Source organism: Geotrypetes seraphini, chromosome 4, assembly GCF_902459505.1.
Source record: "Geotrypetes seraphini chromosome 4, aGeoSer1.1, whole genome shotgun sequence".
Taxonomy (NCBI): Eukaryota; Metazoa; Chordata; class Amphibia; order Gymnophiona; family Dermophiidae; genus Geotrypetes; species Geotrypetes seraphini.
In genome coordinates, this window is record NC_047087.1 from 218,452,464 (window position 1) to 218,472,751 (window position 20,288).

General features: G+C 44.7%; 1 protein-coding gene across 2 annotated transcripts in view; it reads left to right on the top strand.

Moving 5' to 3' along the window:
- The window catches only part of MAT1A (methionine adenosyltransferase 1A), an 84,987-nt gene that overhangs the window by 39,868 nt on the left and 24,831 nt on the right, over positions 1 to 20,288 (top strand). For both annotated transcript variants that reach the window (XM_033943682.1, XM_033943681.1), the window contains exons 3-5: positions 1,245 to 1,367; positions 8,005 to 8,117; positions 18,212 to 18,355. In XM_033943682.1, the coding sequence (XP_033799573.1) occupies positions 1,245 to 1,367; positions 8,005 to 8,117; positions 18,212 to 18,355 (380 nt within the window). The remainder of the gene's footprint in view (positions 1 to 1,244; positions 1,368 to 8,004; positions 8,118 to 18,211; positions 18,356 to 20,288) is intronic.

Sequence of the window (20,288 nt, forward strand, 5' to 3'; positions counted from 1 at the left end):
TTGTTGAGGCAAAATTCTTCTTTCCTTCTCTTGTTTCTACATGGACACAACCTGCCAGCTCTCGCACAGAACAATGGAAGCAGCGTGTTTGGCGGCATCTCTCTACATAGGCCCAACTTTATTGAACAGGAAGTGCAGTGAAATTAGTTAGGCATTTGAAGAGAGATGCCCCGGAGCATGCTGCTTCTACTGTTCTGTGTGAGAGCTGGCAGGTTGGACTGCCTATGGACAGGAAGGGGGAAATTGCAGAAAAGCCTTGAACAGCACCAGAGACTATGCGGCAGTGCCACTCCTCAGATGCCATGACTGGTGCTGTTGAGTTTGGAAGGGTGCATTGCTGGTTTGAGAGAGGAAGGGATAAGGAAGGGAGAGATGGAGGTCAGAAAGAAGAAAGGTGAAAGAGAGGGAACAGGAGGACATTGTACTACTCAAAAGGGTCCAGAAAAGAGCGACTAAAATGCTTAAGGGGCTGGAGGAGTTGCCGTACAGTGAGAGATTAGAAAAACTGGGCCTCTTCTCCCTTGAAAAGAGGAGACTGAGAGGGGACATGATTGAAACATTCAAGATAATGAAGGGAATGGACTTAGTAGATAAAGAAGACAGGTTGTTTATCCTCTCCAAGGTAGAGCGAACAAGAGGGCACTCTCTAAAGTTAAAAGGGGATAGATTCCGTACAAACGTAAGGAAGTTCTTCTTCAACCAGAGAGTGGTAGAAAACTGGAACGCTCTTCCGGAGGCTGTTACAGGGGAAAACACCCTCCAGGGATTCAAGACAAAGTTAGACAAGTTCATGCTGAACCGGAACGTATGCAGGTAAGGCTAGTCTCAGTTAGGGTACTGGTCTTTGACCTAAGGGCCGCCGCAAGAGCAGACTACTACGCATGATGGACCACTGGTCTGACCCAGCAATGGCAATTCTTATGTTCTTATGAAGGAAAGGGAGGTCTGTGATGTACAGAAATGTCACTTTGGCTTGCCTCACTCGATACCTTGGTGACCTCCTCTGTGCCCCCAAATAACCTTTGTCTAGTGATGCCATTGATAGCCCTTTATATATTAATAGATTCGTTGAGTATAAGCTTTGTAGGACTAGACTGCTCATCATCTTCAAACACATGCCTCAATAAATCTATGATTTTTAAGAGTTGATCTTTGAAATTTCAGTCACTGCCTCTTTATTCACACAGCAAAACTACTGTAATTTATTGTGAGCCCTACAATGTTCTTTTTGGCTTTTCCTCCAGAAACTGTGTGTAAAACAGGAATGGTGTTACTTTGTGGAGAAATTACCTCTCGCGCTGTTGTGGATTATCAGCGGGTGGTTCGAGACACAATAAGACACATTGGATATGACGATTCAGCTAAAGGTGGGTGAAGCTCCCTTTTATAACTCACAGAACGTCTAGACTTTTATGGCTGGTATCCAAAGTTGTAGAACAGCTAATGTGATGTGGCACATCACAACTTGCTGGTTCATGGGTATGCTAACTGTACATACATTTGTTGAATGCTCAAGTGAGGGGTTTTTTGTTGTTTTTTTTTTTACTTCTAGTAGAAAAAAGTATTTTCTCATATTCTTGCCATGTAAGGCAAAATTAAAGCAGGAACAGAGGATATAGTCATAACACTCGGCTTTCCATGATTCTCTTGTCACAGTAGCTGTTGCATAAGAACAATGATGTATCTACCTAGAAAATTGGGAGGAATGGCAGTATCCCAATTTCAATATTACTATCAAGCAGCCCGATTACGATATTTAGTAAACTGGAAATGGGATAGTGGAAAATCTTGGGTATGTATGGAACAGGAGTTATTGGGAGGGTTTCCACTGTGGACGATACCTTGGCTTCAATTCTTACAACTCTCTATAATAGGTAAGAACTCTAACCCTGTAATACGACACACTCTTGACCTGTGGATTCAGGTACGTAGGCGATGTTATGGGGATAAAAATTATTATATGGGGGTAGCTATTGCATATATGCCTAATTTTACTCCGGGAGAAGTTGATGTGGCCTTTCATCTCTGGGGAAAGAAAGGTCTAAAAATATTAGGCCAATTGTTGGAAGATGGGAAAATTATCCCCTTTTAATTACTGAGAGAAGAATATGGCCAAGTGATCTATTTTATTATAGACAAATTGAAAGTTTTTTTTAGAAAAGTGGTTCTAAAAGAATCAGTTGCTGCACAACAGTCGGATTTAGAGATGGCAATGATAAGAGAGAGTGGAAGAGGAAGTATTATTAGATTATATAGTGCACAATTGGAGCATCTTCACCCCCCTTTGAAATATAGACGTTGCTGGGAAAAGATTACTGGCAAAATTTACTCTGATAAGGAATGGTTTAAAATATTGCATTCTCTCTTATATGGCACTATAGCCAGCAATATGATAGAGAATGGATATAAGATGCTCTTTTGTTGGTATTATACACCAGCACGATTGCAAGCTATGTATGGGAATGGATCGGATAAATGTTGGAGAGGATGTACAGAAGTAGGCACTCTTGAACATATTTGGTGGTACTGCATTAAATACAGATTTATTGGGATAAAGTAATTTCTAGGCAGTACTAGGCATTCCGATCCCTAAGATCATGGAGTGCTGTTTGTTGAACAAAGGACCAGATGCCCTGCCTTTGAAATATCAGATATGGATACATTTGATAATGACAGCAGGGAGACTTGTTCTGGCATCCGCCTGGAAATAACCAGAACTACCAGGGCTGCGACTATTACTGGCTAAAGTACAATATATACAGCAAATGTCCAAATTAACAGCTCTTCGGAGAAACCAGTTACAGAATTATAATACCATTTGGAGTGCATATGAAATTAGGATTATTTCCCAAAACAATAGCCCCAACTGATCTCTGATATATAAATCTGTATTTACATTATACACATCTCCTGCACACATCCTTCCAAAGGGGTTGGGGGGGAGAATGGATGGGAGGGTTGAGAAATATTAGACATTATAGATAATTAAAAAATGTCAGTATTTATTATGAAATAATGATATATAATGAATCAATGAATTGTTTTGTATAGAACTGTACAAATTCAGATGTTTTTAATTGCATTATTTTTCAATAAAATTATAAAAAAAATAAAAAGTAGCTGTTACAGAATTTGACAATTATTACTCACCCACTTTCAGCTCGGCTTTATTTCATAGACAAATGTCAGAGCTGTTAAAGGGGTTGACATTTCCTGAAACATCTCCAGCCCTGTCCACTCTGCCCTGCTCCAGTCTGTCCATTACCACTCCAGCCCCACCTATTCCACCACCTGACTCACTAAAATTCCATTGGCTGTGGCAGCAGGAAGCCACCTTTCCCTCCAGTGTAGGGTTACCATAAGTTCGGATTTTCCCGGACATGTACTCCTTTTGAGGACATGTCCAGGAGTCCAGATGGTTTTTCAAAACCCAGCACTTTATCCGGGTTTTGAAAAGCCTCTTCTAAATCGCGTTAGGCAGGAGGAAATCTACGCATGCACGGATTTCCTCCTGCCCGACAAGAGCAGGCAGTGGGGGAGATGGGGGGGTGCTGGGCTCATGCGAGGCTTGGACGGGAACTGTTCTCCCAGTGCTCCCTGCTGCTGTCACTGTGGGACAACAGCTGTGAGATTTTGCAGCTCTTATTGTGAGACATATTTTACATCAGCAGGAAATGATGTCTTATTAACACATCTCCTGCTGCTGACAGAGGGAGAAGCTGCTAAATGGGAGTTCTTGGATCCCAGTGGGAGTACAGGAGATGACCCACAAAAGCAGGAATCTCCCACTGAATGCAAGATTCTGGTGAGATCTGAAAAGGCCTGACATTCTACTCTAGAATTTTCTGATATACAGTGCTCTCCCGTGAATTCGCGGTCCGCGGTCCTGGTCATTTGCGGTATTTTCCGACCGCAAAAGGGGAGGCAGGAGAGGGCAGCTGGAGCACCGGCGAGTGAAGGAAATCGCGGTCACCTCCGACCGCCTCTTCCTGCACTAAAGTCAGGCTTCACCAATCAGAAGCTGCTTTGACACGCAGCTCCTGATTGGTAAATCCCGACGTTAGCACAGGAAGTCCCGGTCGGAGAATACCGCGAATGACCGGGACCGTGAACCGTGAATGACCAGGGGAACACTGTATATGAGAATGAGTACTGCTAAGATGAACTTCTTTCATGAGGGATAATACAAATAGTAGATGATATGAACAAAATACATGCGCAGTATCTTGACACACAAATAGATCCAATGCATATATAGGTGACAACCCATATACCTCTCATCTTATAGTAGGTTGCCAAAGTTTAAGCACTAGTTGCACTTATAAAATTTCATAAAATACTGTCGTTCACACGGGAATGTGTACACTCAAATATGCAAATGGCAGTAGTGTGGCTAACTGCTTTTCTGGATTATGCGCAGGAGAGGGGCACGGACGTCTCATAGGTATGGCCGACTTTTGCATCAGCTGCATACAGAAAACGAATCCCCTCATTTACTAAAGCCGGCAGCGCGGGCTGGCGCGGCAAATGCTCCAACACGCATAGGACTCGAATGGGCATTGGAGCATTTGCCTCATGGCTCTCAGCTGCGCAGCTTTGTAAAAGGGGACCTAAATTATGTACACAAATGCCCTATTTAGATTCGTTCAGTTATACCAGTCTTTTATGCCTTTACCTCTTGATTCTATGCACTGTAACTGAAGTTGTGTGCACAGATCTGTGCATATTCCGATTTGCATGTGCAACTTAACTAGTTAACAAGCCGATTCACGCCAATAATTGCCCATGAACAAGCAACTATTGCCACTAATCAGCAGTAATTAGAATTTACACACACAAATTTCTAAGCACATTTTATAAAGCTGTGCGTGTAAATTCTACAGCGTGGATGTCAAAAGAAGGCATGGCCAGGGGAGGAGCAGGGGCAAGTCATCGATATTCCTAAAAGTTAGGCACACGTTTATTGAATTATGCCCGATCCGCACACAATTTAGGCGCATGCATTTATTCCAGGTTTTAATTGGCATAAATGGCCGCACCTAAATTTTTGTTATGGGGAAGAGCATTACGCGCATTCTATAAACCATGCCAGTATACAGAATAGCGCTAAGCATGGATTTTTTTTGGTGCTGATTTTTTTTAGGTGACATAAATAGAATTTCCTCCTTAAGCGTTCTCAACGTGGAGAAATGCAAGGTAATGCATTTAGGCAGTAAAAATAAGGAATACGAGTACAGAATGTCAGGTGCAACTCTGGGAAAAAGTGAACAAGAAAGGGATCTGGGTGTACTGATAGATAGGACCCTGAAGCCGTCGGCACAATGCGCGGCAGCGGCAAAGAAGGCAAATAGAATGTTGGGCATGATAAAGAAAGGAATCTCAAGTAGATCGGAGAAAGTTATAATGCCGCTTTATAGGGCAATGGTCAGACCCCACTTGGAATACTGTGTCCAACATTGGTCTCCCTACCTAAAGAAAGATATAAAACTGCTGGAGAGGGTGCAGAGACGAGCGACTAAACTGGTGAAGGGTATGGAGAAACTGGAATATGAGGATCGACTTAAAACACTGGGATTGTTCTCCCTTGAGAAGAGGAGACTGCGTGGGGATATGATCGAGACCTTCAAAATACTGAAAGGAATCGACAAAATAGAGCAGAGATTATTTACATTGTCCAATTTGACACGGACAAGAGGACATGAAATGAAGCTAAGGGGGGACAAGTTCAGGACTAATATCAGGAAGTTCTGCTTCACACAGAGAGTGGTTGACATCTGGAATACTCTCCCAGGAGAGATTATTGCAGAATCGACAGTCCTAGGCTTCAAAAGCAAACTAGATGCATATCTCCTTGAGAGAGGCATATAAAGATATGGTTGGCTATAAAATAAGCCAGGTGTATACCTGGCAGGGCCTCCGCGTGTGCGGATCGCCGGACTTGATGGACCGAAGGTCTGATCCGGAGATGGCGCTTCTTATGTTATGTTCTTATGTTCAAAGAATAGTCTTCACTGCCCACACAAATATGACACCTAAATATTGGCACCCCTGTTATAGAATTACCTCCTTTGGGGTAACTTTATATCATTTTCATATGTATGTGGCAATGCACGCTTAGAAAATTATTCTTATTGCCAAATTACTAAAAAAAAAAAAAAAGAGGCATGCAGAAGCTGCAACAGTGATTTAAATGTAAGAAAAGAAGCAGCTTAATGGACAAATGAATGAAGTTTATTGAAAAACCAACTTTCAGAGATATGTGTGCTTGTGCTGTCTATTATGTAGACATGTTAATAAAGGAGAGCCCGAGAGCCCTCGTCTCGATGGGCGGCTGTAACGCGGGGATGGAGGGCCCGCATTGCCTCCCATGGAGACGAACGCGATGCACAAGTGGGCGGGTTTAGGAGGGCAGGGGGCAGCTTAGCGGTAGGAGAGTTTTTCCCGCCACGGGGTCTGCCTCCTGATAGGTGAGGCGCGGGGCTAACGGAAGGGTGGAGCTTATAAAGCCGGGACCTCGGAGGACTCGGCATCTTCCTGGGTCCTCCGAGGCGGCTTTTCCTGCCCACCCTCCCACCCCTTTTTGTCTGGTTCGGTAGGTTGCCGGGTTTGGGTTAGCGGTTATCCCGAGCTATGGTATGGTGGAGCTCATCAGGAGATGAGCGGGGGGCCAGCAGGGAGCCGTGCCCGGGTTCTGGTGTCTCTGGTTAAAGGGGCATGTTGGGACATGCCATCCCCCAGACCCTTGCTGACATGGCAGGGTCGGGGGTCGAATATTATTGGTAATGGTTTAAGGTATAGCTCGGGAAACTGTTTTTGTATGCGAGTGTGTTAAATTAATTGTTTGTTAATAAACAGAGCTGCGGCTATTTATCCATAAGCAGAGTGTGGTTTAGTTATTGGTGGGGGTTTGTGTGGGGGTGGGGGTGTGAGAGGGAGAGCGGGCCAATACATATCCCACTGTTAAAGCCCTACATGTCTCGGCAGCAAGCTGCCTGCACCAGGGACACATTTATTTGTATCATAGGAGCATATAACACACCTTGAAATGGGGCACACAGGGCATAGAGACTGCTTGCACTGGCCTCCTCAAGACCAGTGTAAATGCCAGAGAGATCGCAAAATAACACATTCCTAGTTTAACATCTGGTTGTCATCTGAGGAAGCTACCGGAATACGACCCCATCAGCTGAAACCCGAGCTGTGTTTGGTCATCCGATAAATTGTGCTTCCTCCTGTTTGAGGCTCCTTTTTGTTCCTGTAGTTCCCATCTGGGCCCCCTAAAGTCTACTACTGCTTATTTAGTAAGAAGCCAAATTTTCAGTCTCTATAGAGTTCCTTGAACCTTTACGCTTGTAAAATAGCTTTCAATATGAATTTCTGAATGGAGCTCCACCTAGAAAATCTCTTCCCCATTGGAGATCAAATACTTGCATAGTTTGCAAATGCAAACTCTCCACTTACTTCAAACTCCCCTTTAATACAAATAGGAGGAAATATTTTTTTCACTCAGAGAATAGTTAAGCTCTGGAACTCATTTGCCTGAGGATGTAGTAACAGCGGTTAATGTGTCTGGGTTTGAAAAAAGGTTTGGACAATTTCCTGGAAGAAAAGCCCATAGTCTTCTGTTGAGTTTGACATGGGGAAGCCACTGCTTGCCCTGGGATTGGAAGCATGGAATGTTGCTACTATTTGAGTTTCCGCCAGATACGTGTGACCTAGATTGGCCTTTGTTGGAAACAGAATTCTGGGCTAGATGGATTATTGGTCTAACCCAGTATGGCTGTTCTTATGTTCTAATATTCTTACTTTGCTAGTTTAGCCTTGGACTATGCCCGGTATCGTCCTTTTACTATGCACTAGAGTGGGGCATTGTTTTCAAGAGGCTTTCTCCTTAGGTAGATACCTCTTTACCCACAGAGCATTTCTTTGAAATTGTTCTCTAAATTACTAAATAGTAATCCTCTGGCACAAGATCTGCTTACTCGAACAATTTTTCTTGAACAGGCTTCGACTACAAGACCTGTAATGTCCTGGTTGCCTTGGAGCAACAGTCCCCTGATATTGCACAAGGTGTTCATTTAGACAGACATGAGGAAGATGTTGGAGCTGGAGATCAGGTAGTACAAAATTTTTTTAAAATTAACAGACATATTAAAAATGTTGTCAATCTATAGTATTTCCTGCAGTGATCTACTGTCTAATCTATCACAGCATTGCCAAAGCCTGACTATAGTGGCTACATCTAAAAATCTGAATTGCACTGTACTCCTATATATAGAATCCAGTGTTCAGCAGGTGCTTCAAATTATATGTATTTTCAGTGGTGCTATATGTTTAGGCAGCACTGCTGAATATACATATATAAGTGGAACACCCAAAGTAGATTTTCTACTTACAGTACAGTATATCAAACAAGAAGAGGCACTGGAGATGTCAAATCTAACCGAATGGTCAGAAATCCTTCTTTTGGATGAAGAGACGCCGACACGTTCACCCGCACTGTCTACAGCACTTTGCAAGTGTACAACTGTCCCCTGAGGAAGGCGATGGTATCGCCGAAACTCGTATCCTAGTCGGGACTTTGTCTTTTGGAACTTTGCTTGTTTTAAACTTTGATACAAACGGCAAATAAAGGATTTCTGACCATTTGATTGGATTTTACATCTCCAGTGCCTCTTCTTGTTGGATTTGCTTTGCTTCGAGGCTTGGTACCTTCTTTCCCTTTTTCTACTTACAGCAGGGGTGCCCAACACGTCGATCGCGATCGACCGGTCGCTCGGGAAGGCAATGCGAGTCGATCACGGAACCCATCCCGGGTTCCGTGATAGACTCATGTTGCCGTCCCGATCGACCAGCCGATCAGCCTTCCTCTCCCTGTGGTTCCCCACTGGTCATCACTTCATGCACACCCATTCTCGCTGCGTCCTTCCTTGCCCGACTGCCAGAACCCGTCTTCCTCGCGCGCCTTTGTCCCGGCGCGCTTTTGACCTGATGCCCTTGCTTTGTCCCGTAGAAAATCTTTGATAGACTGGGGGATGATGTCACTTCCTTCGGGAGAAAGTGGGAGGGAGGTCTAGGGAAGTCACGTCACTGGAGAGCTGAGCGCCGGCTGCCCCTGGCGGAATCAAGCCGCCAGACTGGAGAAAGGCGGTTCAGGAGCAGGAGGTGCTCTGCCCAAAAATGCAAGAACTGCTGCTGCTCTGGCATACTGAGCCTGAAAATGGGAAGTTGAGGAGGGGGGGGGGGGGCTACGCATTTTTGTAAGTGCCGTGCTGAAAGGAGACTGGAACAGCTCTCATGGAAGGATTTATAGACTGGCTTTTTCTTTTCCTCGGCCCTGGGCGTCCGGAGATTTGGGCCTGCAGAAGCCTCGCGCTGACCAGCATTCCTCTCCCCGACGTCAATTCTGACATCGGAGAGGAATTTCTGGGCCAGCCAATCGCTGCCTGGCTGGCCCGGAACTTCCTCTCCCACATCAGAATTGAAGGGAGCGGAACCCTGGTCAGCGCAAGGCTTCTGCAAAGAAAGCTTGGGGCGGTGGTGGCTTGGAGGCCTGTTTCCCGGTAGCGGTGGAAAACCTAGTGGCTTGGGGGAGGGCAGGGAGAAAGAAACAAAGGGGGCAGGCAGGGAGACAGAAAAAAGGGGAGACAGGGAGACAAAGAAAGAAGGGAAACAGAAATAAAGAGGGAACAGGGTGACAGAAAGAAAGTGGGCATGGAGAGAAAGAGAAAGAAAGAACAGGAGGCAGGGAGAAAGAAAGAGAAAGTTGGGGGGAGAATGAGGTCTGGAGGAGAGAAAGCATATAGGAGGCTGAAAGAAGGGAAGAAATATTGGATGCAGGAGTGGGCTGAAGTGAGAAGAAGTCAGAAGAAGAAAGTGCAACCAGAGACTCATGAAATCACCAGACAACAAAAGTAGGAAAAATGATTTTATTTTCAATTTAGTGATCAAAATGTGTCCATTTTGAGAATTTATATCTGCTGTTTATATTTTGCACTATGGCTCCCTTTTACTAAACCTCAATAGCGGTTTTTAGCGCAGGGAGCCTATGAGCGTCGAGAGCAACGTGGGGCATTCAGCGCAGCTCCCTGCACTAAAAACTGCTATGTGGTTCAGTAAAAAGGGAGGGGGTATATTTGTCTATTTTTGTATGGCTGTTATTGAGGCGACATTGCATAGTCATTTGCCTTGACCTCTTTGAAAAAAAAAACCCGGAATATGAATTATAATTAACATTTTCTCTGCCTTTCAGTGTGCTTTGTGGGGGTTTTTAAAAAATTATTTTATTGTTGGTAGATCATTTTGACTTGGTCATTTTAAAAGTAGCTCGCAAGCCCAAAAAGTGTGGGCACCCCTGACTTACAGTATACCCAATTTTCAGACAGCACAACTAAAAGTATTGTGGGGGGGGGCAGTGGCATAGTAAGGGGGTCAGACCACCCTGGGTGCTGTCTTAGTGGGGGTGCCAGCTCCTCTCTGCCTCTCTGCTCCTTCCCACTCCTCCCCCTCCACGTGCATGCCTTCATTCCCCTCCCACCCATACCTCTAGCTCTTCGCTGGCACGAGTAGCAGCTCCAACCTGCTGCTCACGCCGGCCTTGGCGCTCCCCTCTGACATGACTTCCGGGTTCTGTGACTAGGAAGTGACTTCAGAGGGAGAGCCGACGCCGGGGGTGGGGGGGGGCAGCAAGTTAGAGGCGGTAGGAGCCTGTTCTAGATCAGTATCTGGGCATCTAGATTCCTTTATAGGATATTAGTATTACCTGGTATTGCTGCGCCTAAGATGTTCAAGTTGATGGCTTTATTAACACAAATAAATCATCCACATAAATATACCTAGGGCCGGAACCTCTAGAAACATTTGGACCCTACACGGTCCATGTTTCAACACAATTGTCTTCTTCAGGGGTTCCTACTGGTCCTAAAAATGAACTTGTGGATGAAAACAAAAGTCTCTACGCAGAACTGATGCGCTCGAAATGACATAAAATCATGCTCCAAGTTTCAAGTTTCTTTATTTTTGATATACTGTCTATCAAAACAAGTGTCTAAACGATGTACAATATAAAAATATTGAAGAAAACAATTAAAATAGGTAAATAAAAGCAATATTTTATCAAGTATTAAAAATACTAGACGGATTCACATTGACATACATGGAACAAAAGGGAAGTTGGGGAGGGAAAGGTTTTTAAAAATACATTGAAGTGAAATTAGTAAAAAAAGAAGGTAAATGGGGAGTGGTAAAACAGGATTTGGATCGCTTCAGAAGAAGCATTTGGTGTTTCAAGGCTTTATAAGAGTTAAAGGTTTGAGTAGCAGAAGCTGGTACTAGAGAGTAAAGGCATCTTTAAAGAGAAAAGTTTTAAGTTTGGCTTTAAATTTTTCAAGAGAGTTCTCTAATTGAAGATCTAATGGGAGGGCATTCCACAGAGAGGGGGCACTAACTGAAAAAATTGATTTGCGAGTGGTATCGTAAAACAGTTTGCATATTGACGTTATGGAAAGTAGGTTTTGATTGTTAGATCGAAGAATGGGATCAAAAGTTTATCTATGAACGCCAGTTGGTTAGAGTTTTTTGTTTTAAAGGTGAGTGTCAGGTTTTTTAGTGGCCCCCACAATGTATGGTTGGTGGGGTCACTTGAGAGGCGCCCTGACAAACGCCCGGTCCCAGGTTCAGTTCCCTCACTGAAGATTCACCAGGAAGTAGAATCAAAGAGGCACAGCCAGAGGTGATTGCATAAGGAATATATTATAGAAATAGTCTTACAGAAAAGCAATATCCTGAAGCATTACAATTAAGTAGAGAGCAAAGCAGTTTCCCTGCCTTACAGAGTTCAGAGACAAAGAGACAGAGAGTCTGAAGTTCTAGGGAGAGCCAGAGGAGAGAGAAAGAAAGAAAGGACAAGAGAGCCAAGACCCAAGAGATAGATAGATTGATAGATAGATGTGTTTTGCGGAGAGGAGGCTTTTATAGCTTGGAATCTTATTCTGAATATAGAAACTATTGTAAGTCCCAGTATCTTTCTGTTTAGAATTTGTAAACTGTTTGAAACAATGGTTAATTTAATTGATAAAGGAGGGTGTGATACTTGCAAGCATGGTAGATGGGATTAGTCTCTGGCTTCTTTGTCCCATTCAAGCAGCCTATCTTCTTGATCTGTGCACCTGGACCCATTGTCCTAAGCACCCTCTTAATCAGACATTAACACCTTTTAGCTAGTCATGATTCAATCAGGGCTACTTAAAACATATCAATCAGGGATACTTAAAACATATCAATCAGAGATACTTAAAACAGTCTCCCTGCCCTCAGGGTCTATCTGCATTCACATGCCAGAGTCAGATTGATATAATTTACCATAGGCCTTCGCTGACATAAGTAATGCCAACTAAGAATGTTAGCAATATGCTGACAGTGAGGAGGAGTATTTTATAGGTGAGGCGATGAATGAAGGGAATCTTTGGGATCCCAGTCAGCATGGATTCACCAAGGGAAGGTCCTGCCAATCCAATCTCATCAGCTTCTTTGACTGGGTAACAAGAAAGTTGGACTTGGGAGAGTCTTTGGATGTCGTGTACCTGGACTTCAGGAAAGCTTTTGACAGTGTCCCACACCGCAGGCTGCTAAGCAAGATGGAATCGATGGGGTTAGGAGAGACACTAACTGCATGGGTCAATGATTGGCTGAGTGGCAGACATCAGAGGGTGGTGGTTAATGGTACCCTCTCTAAAACATCGGAGGTGACCAGTGGAGTGCCGCAGGGCTCGGTCCTTTTCAACTCCTTTTCAACATATTTATAGGGGATCTGACTCAAGGGCTTCAAGGTAAAATAACACTATTCGCCGATGACGCCAAACTATGTAATATAGTAAGTGAATGCAGTTTACAGAATTATATGGCGCAGGACCTGCTTACATTGGAAAGTTGGTCCTCAACCTGGCAGCTAGGCTTCAATGCTAAGAAATGTAAGGTCATGCACCTCGGAAGCGGAAATCCATGCAGGACGTACTTCTTGAACGGAGAAACTTTAACTAGGACTTCAGCAGAACGAGATTTAGGAGTAATCATCAGTGCAGACATGAAAACTGCCAATCATGTGGAGAAGGCTTCATCTAAGGCAAGGCAGATATTGGGTTGTATCAATAGAAGTTTCGTCAGCTGAAAGCCTGAAGTCATAATGCCATTGTACAGGGCCATGGTGAGACCTCATCTGGAGTACTGTGTGCAATTCTGGAGGCCACATTACAGTAAAGATGTGCGCAGAATTGAATCGGTTCAACGGACAGCCACCAGGATGATCTCGGGGCTCAAGAGTCTCTCGTACGAAGAGAGACTGAACAAATTGCAGCTCTACACTCTCGAGGAACGTAGGGAGAGGGGAGACATGATCGAAACATTTAAGTACCTCACGGGACGTGTCGAAGTGGAAGATGATATTTTATTTCTCAAAGGACCCTCGGCCACAAGAGGGCACCCGCTCAAACTCAGGGGCGGAAAATTTCATGGCGACACCAGAAAGTATTTCTTCACAGAGAGAGTGGTTGATCATTGGAACAAGCTTCCAGTGCAGGTGATCGAGGCAGACAGCGTGCCAGACTTTAAGAATAAATGGGATACCCATGTGGGATCCCTACGAGGGTCAAGATAAGGAAATTGGGTCATTAGGGCATAGACAGGGGGTGGGTAAGCAGAGTGGGCAGACTTGATGGGCTGTAGCCCTTTTCTGCCGTCATCTTCTATGTTTCTATGTTTCTATGAGTGATGGGTAGCCAATGTGTTTTGTGGAGGAGAGCAGTGACATGGTCAAATTTTTTTGCATGATAGATTAATTTGACTGCAGCGGATTTCTTTCAGGGTTATAACTTGATAAAGAGTATTGCAGTAGTCTATGATTCAAATTACAAGAGAATGAATCAGGATATTGATAGAGGGGGGATCAAGAAAAGAAGAGATAGAGGCTCAAAAGTGAAAGAGACAATTGGGTCGAAACATGGACCGTGTAAGGTCCAAATGTTCTAGAGGTTCCGGCCCTAGATGTATTTATGTGGATGATTTATTTGTTTTAATAAAGCCATCAACTGAGATGTCAGTTCTCCACGAGTTCTTTGTTTTTCTGTGTGTGGCTTTTTGTGGAATGAATAGGGTCAATTCCTTTTGCTATTTTGAGAGGCACCTAAGATTTAGGCATCTGAGTTGGATGTTTGCGAGTAATAAATTTTTAAATAAATAAATCCCAGCTATAGAGCTAGCATAAATGCAGGGAACTAAATGCATAATTGACGCCTGCAATTTATATTTCTGTGTGTAAATGGGAGCCTTGTCCACGCTTTACTCAAGTGTACAATCCTTCTCTCTTACAATACACATTATGTAAGTTAAATTGGAATTTGTAGAATATTGCTTAGGTTTCCTTCTGACACTTTCACGCCTACATCAGTGGCGTAGCCACAGGTGGGGCCAGGCCCATCCGCTTTGGTCTCAGGTCCACCCAGCAGCAGCACATCTACATATAGCTGGTGGGGAACCCCAAGATCCACCTACTAAAAAAAATCCTGAAATCTTTCCTGCTGCTTACATTTTAGAGAGCCGGTCTTCGCTGGCAGTGAGCAGTGCGACTCATACACATTGCTGGCGCTGGCCCCACAGCCTTCCTTCTGATGTATTCCTTCTATGTGGAATAGGAAATTTTGTCAGAAGGAAGGGTTTGGGACTGGTACAAGCAATGTGAATCAGCAACACTGCTTACTGCTGGTGAAGATTGGCTCTCTAAAAGGTACATGGTGGCAGGCTTTATATGTTTTAGAGCTTTTTATGGAATTTGGGGGTAAATTATAATAAGCTGCAGTTTTTATTTTTAAAAAGCACGTAAACATTTTCTGGTGCTGACTGTATAAGTAGGGTTACCAGATGTCTGGATTTCACTGGACATGTCCTCCTTTTCAGGACATGTCCGGGGGATCCGGACGGCTTTGCAAAACCCGGCACTTTGTCCGGATTTTGAAACGCCTTCTTAAATCGCATCGGGCAGGTAGGAAGTCAGCGCCTGCGCGGCTGCCACGCAATGACGGCATGCACATGCACGTAATGTCATCGCATGGCAGCCGTGCATGCATGGACTTCCTCCCTGCCAGAGAAAAGCAGGCAATGGGGCGGACCAGGGGCCAGGGGCGGAGCTAGGGTGGGACCAGGGGCGGAGCTAGGGGTCTGGATTTGGAAAATCTGGCAACCCTATGTAAAAGTGATTCCAAATAAGAATCCCATAAATTAAAATTTGGTGTTCTTGTCAGGATGCTTCCAGCAGTTAACAGTATGAAGATGATGGGAGCAAAGTAAGCTGTAAAATGTGTTGGATAACAAACACAAGACTAAAGGGGATTAAGTATGAGGGTAAGCTAATTTGCAGAGGCAAATACTGAGACTTTTTAAGAAAGGTTGCCAGGGAGGTGATCTGGGTTTTGAATAGAGTTTTGTTCCTTAAATAAGGTGCTGGGAGAAAAAAAACCCTTGAAAGTGGGATGTGTCCTGCCTAATGAATAAGAATATATGTAGATGATATGATACAAAAAGCAAAGGCCAAAACTGCAGTGATGATGTACAAGATGCCAAGAAACAATCAATATAAATATAATCCTAAAGCAGTTTGTATCCAAAAGGATTGATGATTATATTTACAGTGGTACCTCGGTTTACGAGTGCACCGGTTTGCGAGTGTTTTACAAGACGAGCAAAACATTTGCAAATTTGGTGCCTCGTAAACCGAGCTTGCCTCGCTGTACGAGCGCCCCCGCCCCGCGAACCGGCACCCTTCTCCCCGCGATCCGGCACCCCCTCACCGCCATCGGGCACCCCCCCACCGCCAACTGAGATCCCCCAACCCACCCAAACCCTCTTCTTACTTCCAGTGTAGCCTCCGTATCGGCACCAGCATGTTCTGTGCCCGAAAATCTGCTTCCTGTACCGGGCCTTGAGCATGCGCGCATGCTCAAGGCCCGGCACAGGAAGCAGATTTTCGGGCACAGGACATGCTGATGCCGGCGATGCCGATGTGGAAGCTACACTGGAAGTAAGAAGAGGGTTCGGGTGGGTTGGTGGATCTCAGGTGGCGGCAGGGAGGGTGCCGGTGGCGGCGGGGGGGGGCATGATGGCGGTGGGGGGGGGGTGCCGGATCGCGAGGGGGAGAGTGCCCGTTCACGGGGGGGGGAGGCCTTCGGGGGGAGCAATGCCAGTTCTCGTGGGGGGGAGCAGCGCTGCTGGCCTCAGGGGGGGGGGAGGTTTGGGGTGGGAACATATCAAAGCAAGTTTCCCTTACTTCCTATGGGGAAACTTGCTTTGATATACGAGCATTTTGGATTACGAGCATGCTCCTGGAACGGATTATGCTCGTAATCCAAGGTACCACTGTATATTGATTGTTTATTAAAGACTTGGCATCTTGTACATCATCACTGCAGTTTTTGCCTTTGCTTTTCGACTCGATATTTCACTGCAGTTTTGTTGGATTCTTGGTTTGTTGTTGCCTTTCAGGTGATATGATACAGACATTGAAATATTAGAAAAGTATTAATCTACAAACAAACATTTTCCAAAGATGGGAAGGTGGTAGAACTAGAGGACATGAACTTAGATTGCAGGAGGACCGACTCAGGAATAATGTCAGGAAGTACTTTTTCATGGAGAATGGGGGGAGGGGGGAATAAATGGAGATGGAAGCAATAATGGAATTCAAAAATGTACGATATAAGCACAAAGGAATCCTGAATGGAAAGTATGCAGCATGTCTTGTCAGTAATATCTTGTAGTTTGTCTTTTTTATTATCCCGTTTTTACTTATATTTTAAATTTTGTACAATGTAAACCGCTTTGGTAATTAAAGCGGTATATCAAGCCTAAGTAAACTTGAAACCTGATTTGTACACTTCTCCCTCCGTATTCGCAGTGATAGGGGATTAACAGACCTGCGAATACAGAAAAACCACGAATAACTTTTTCATATGTTATTTGCGGGTTTCTCTTAAAAACCCTTGAGAATATGATAAAATCGCAAATAACATATGAGAAAGTTATTTACCTCCTCCCCCGCCTGCCCGGGTCTCTCCTTAACCCTGGGCCCATCTACAGAGCAGGGGAGAGAGAGAAGCCCACTGCCAGCTTCTGTTGCGTTGCTCCAACCCCTCCCACCCCACCAAGCTGCTGCTCTTACCTCTGGGTGGCAGTCTTTGCCCTGTTAATGAGATTCAAAGTAATGCCCAGGTCTCTCCTTAACCTTGGCCCTGTCTACAGAGCAGGGAAGAGAGAGAAGCCCACCGCCAACTCCCGTTGCATTGCTTCAATCCCTCCCACCCCACCAAGATGCCGCTCTTACCTCCGGGTCCCCCTTGCACCTGGCCCATCTCCTCTCCTCAGAATCGTGGACCCAAATTCTCATTAGCATTCCAGCAGCGCTCACGTGACGGTCTCAGCCAACAGGAGCTCGAGGGGGACAGCTGCGGGTCTCGGCGGAGATGACGGCCATGGATGATGTAATTTGGGGGGAAGGAGCCAGAAAGCAAAAAACCACGAATAATCGAAATTGCGAGTGCAGAAACAGCAAATACGGAGGGAAAAATGTAGTTTTGCACCATACCTAATGCTATCTTGTTGGGCACACTGGATAGACCATACAGGCCTTTCTCTGCTTTCATCAACTGTATTTGTTACTACATATGCAAACCAAGGATTATATCAACAGATTAAGGACGCAGTTAGCAGTGGAAATGGTAGGGACGTAGGAATAACAAGGCAGGTAAATGTACCATACTATATGTGTTGGTGTAATTCTGAAGAGGATATAGTTTGGAAAATAGTAAGCTGATGAGATTAGAGTTGTCAGCTGGATCCAAATTCACCTAATGGGGTTGATCCAGTGCTTGGTTTACCCCATTGCATGCAGGGACTTGTGGTTCTGATTGCCCCTTTCCATCCCCTAAGAAAAACAAGGCTACAAACCCCTGCATGCAATAGGGTAAACCCAGGATTCGATCAACTTTATAGGGTAAACCTGGATCCAGTTGACAAACTTACAATGAGGATACTTTGCAGTCTCGAAGAAGAAACTGCATGGAAAAGCTGACAAGCATTGAATATGAATGAAATTAGTCATCATCTTAATTCATTTTTATCAATTTGTTCCATAATTTAAAGCTATTCTCCACAACTCTGCCTTTTTTAGGGGTTGATGTTTGGCTATGCAACAGATGAGACAGAAGAATGTATGCCTTTGACTATTATCCTTGCACACAAGCTCAACTTAAAGTTAGCAGAGTTGAGGCGGACTAATGTTCTACCCTGGCTAAGACCTGATTCCAAGACTCAGGTAAAACAGTACCTTAATCAGATTTTAAAGATGGCTTACTTTCATCTTGACATCAGGAGGTGGGGAGTGAGGGGTGGGTAAGGGGAGTAAGGCTGAAAGCTAGCCTAGAGCATCTAAGATCTTTGCATCAGCCCACCATCTTGGAGGTCTGCTCACTTTTACTAAAGATCAAATAAATCCAAGTTCCACAGAAATCTTGTAGGGACCCCTTTGTTAACCTGCTCTAAACATTAACATGGGCTTAGTGTGCTGAAAACTAATTTCCCTGCTTGCACACTGAGGCCCAAATTCTATATATGATGTTCTAAGTTGCATGTGCAAATTGGTGCGCACAGCAGATTTGCATGCACAACTGAATTGTTTAAGAAATCAATCTGTGCAGATAATTGCCAATTAACACCTAATAATTGATGCTACATGGCACTAATTAGAAGTTACACAACTTTGTAGGTGCATCCTATGAAGTGGTGCATGTCACTTCTAGAGTGGTGCATGTCACTTCTAGGGGGCATGGCAAGGGGCAGAACATAGGCAGTTGGGCATGCTGTTATAGAATATGCCCGATCCACACACAACTTTGGTGTAGATATTTAGGCCTGGTTTTCCTTTGCCTAAATGCATGTGCCTAAATATTATGCCATATACAGCTGCTAAGCATGATTCTTTATATAGCAGGAGCCTTTTATAGAATCTTGCTCCCTCCTGCCTCGGTTACCTGCATCCCCCCACATCCCCAACCCCCTACCTTTAAATTGAAGATCGGCAGGAGGGATGCCCACTCTCTCCTGCTGGCAGGCCAGCTCTTCAAAATGGCGGGCCTTCCCAGTGCATCCTGGGAAGGGGAAAGCACTGGGATGGGCCTAAGATTCTGACTGGTTCAGGCACCTAAGGTTCCTCCTATACATTGTCCAAGAAAACTCGTACCACTTTGTTCTGCAATGCACTCCAAGCCGTTGATCAACTACTTCCTCTGGGAAGGGGACCAGCGTCCCTGAACTAGACACCCCTCACAATGTGCCCCCCAGCTGTATAGGCTGGCATCCATCATTAGAGTCACCCACAAATGATGTGACAAAAGAGATGTGAAGGAAATTCCTTTGGTGAGAGACTGGAGTTCCAACCACTAGGCTAGACTACGATGAGCTTCTTCTGTCTAAGGCAGCTGCTGGTGAAGTGCATGCCTCTGCGGGCACCATCGGGAGAGGAGCGCATCCTGGAGTGGATGCTCTTGCCCAGGGAACTACATCCATGGTTCCAACCATTGATCCCAGTACCTGTAAATAATGCCAGGCTATCAGAGCAGACTCGCTCCAAAACTCCTATATCTGATGCAGAAGATTCTCTCTGGGGCTTCCGGAAGGAACACTTTGTTTCCCCTTGGATCGAACCAGAGCCCCAGATGCTCCAAGATCTGCGTTGGCTCCAGATGGCTTAAAGTTGATCACCCAGCCCAGCTTCTGCAGCAGTTGAATCACTCTGTGAACCACTAGTCTGCCTTTGGATTCGGACTGGGCTCTTATTAGCCAATCGTCCAGATACAGATGGACTTGCATGCCCGCTCTGTGCAGGAGTGGTGCAAATACCTGTTTATGCAGTTACCCTGGCCAGTTAATTACTGAATATTGGTACTTAACTGGTCAAGTGCCCCCAGAACACCCCCAAAATAACTGGTTTTTTGTTTTTTTTTAGTTCAGCGCTAACTGGATAAGTGCTGCTGAAAATTAATAGTTAGCTCCAAACAGGCAATTTAACCATCCAGGAGCCACTTCTGGCTGGTTAAACTGCTTTGAATATCGACCTTTAATATGTTAAAGTTGCTAATTCATGCTCGTATAAATTATTTGATGGCTTCTGTAGTCTTTCTTTGCTGTCAGTTTTTATTGTCTGTGATTAACTTGCCTGCCTAACCATCCTTTAAAGTCCAGCCCGTCCT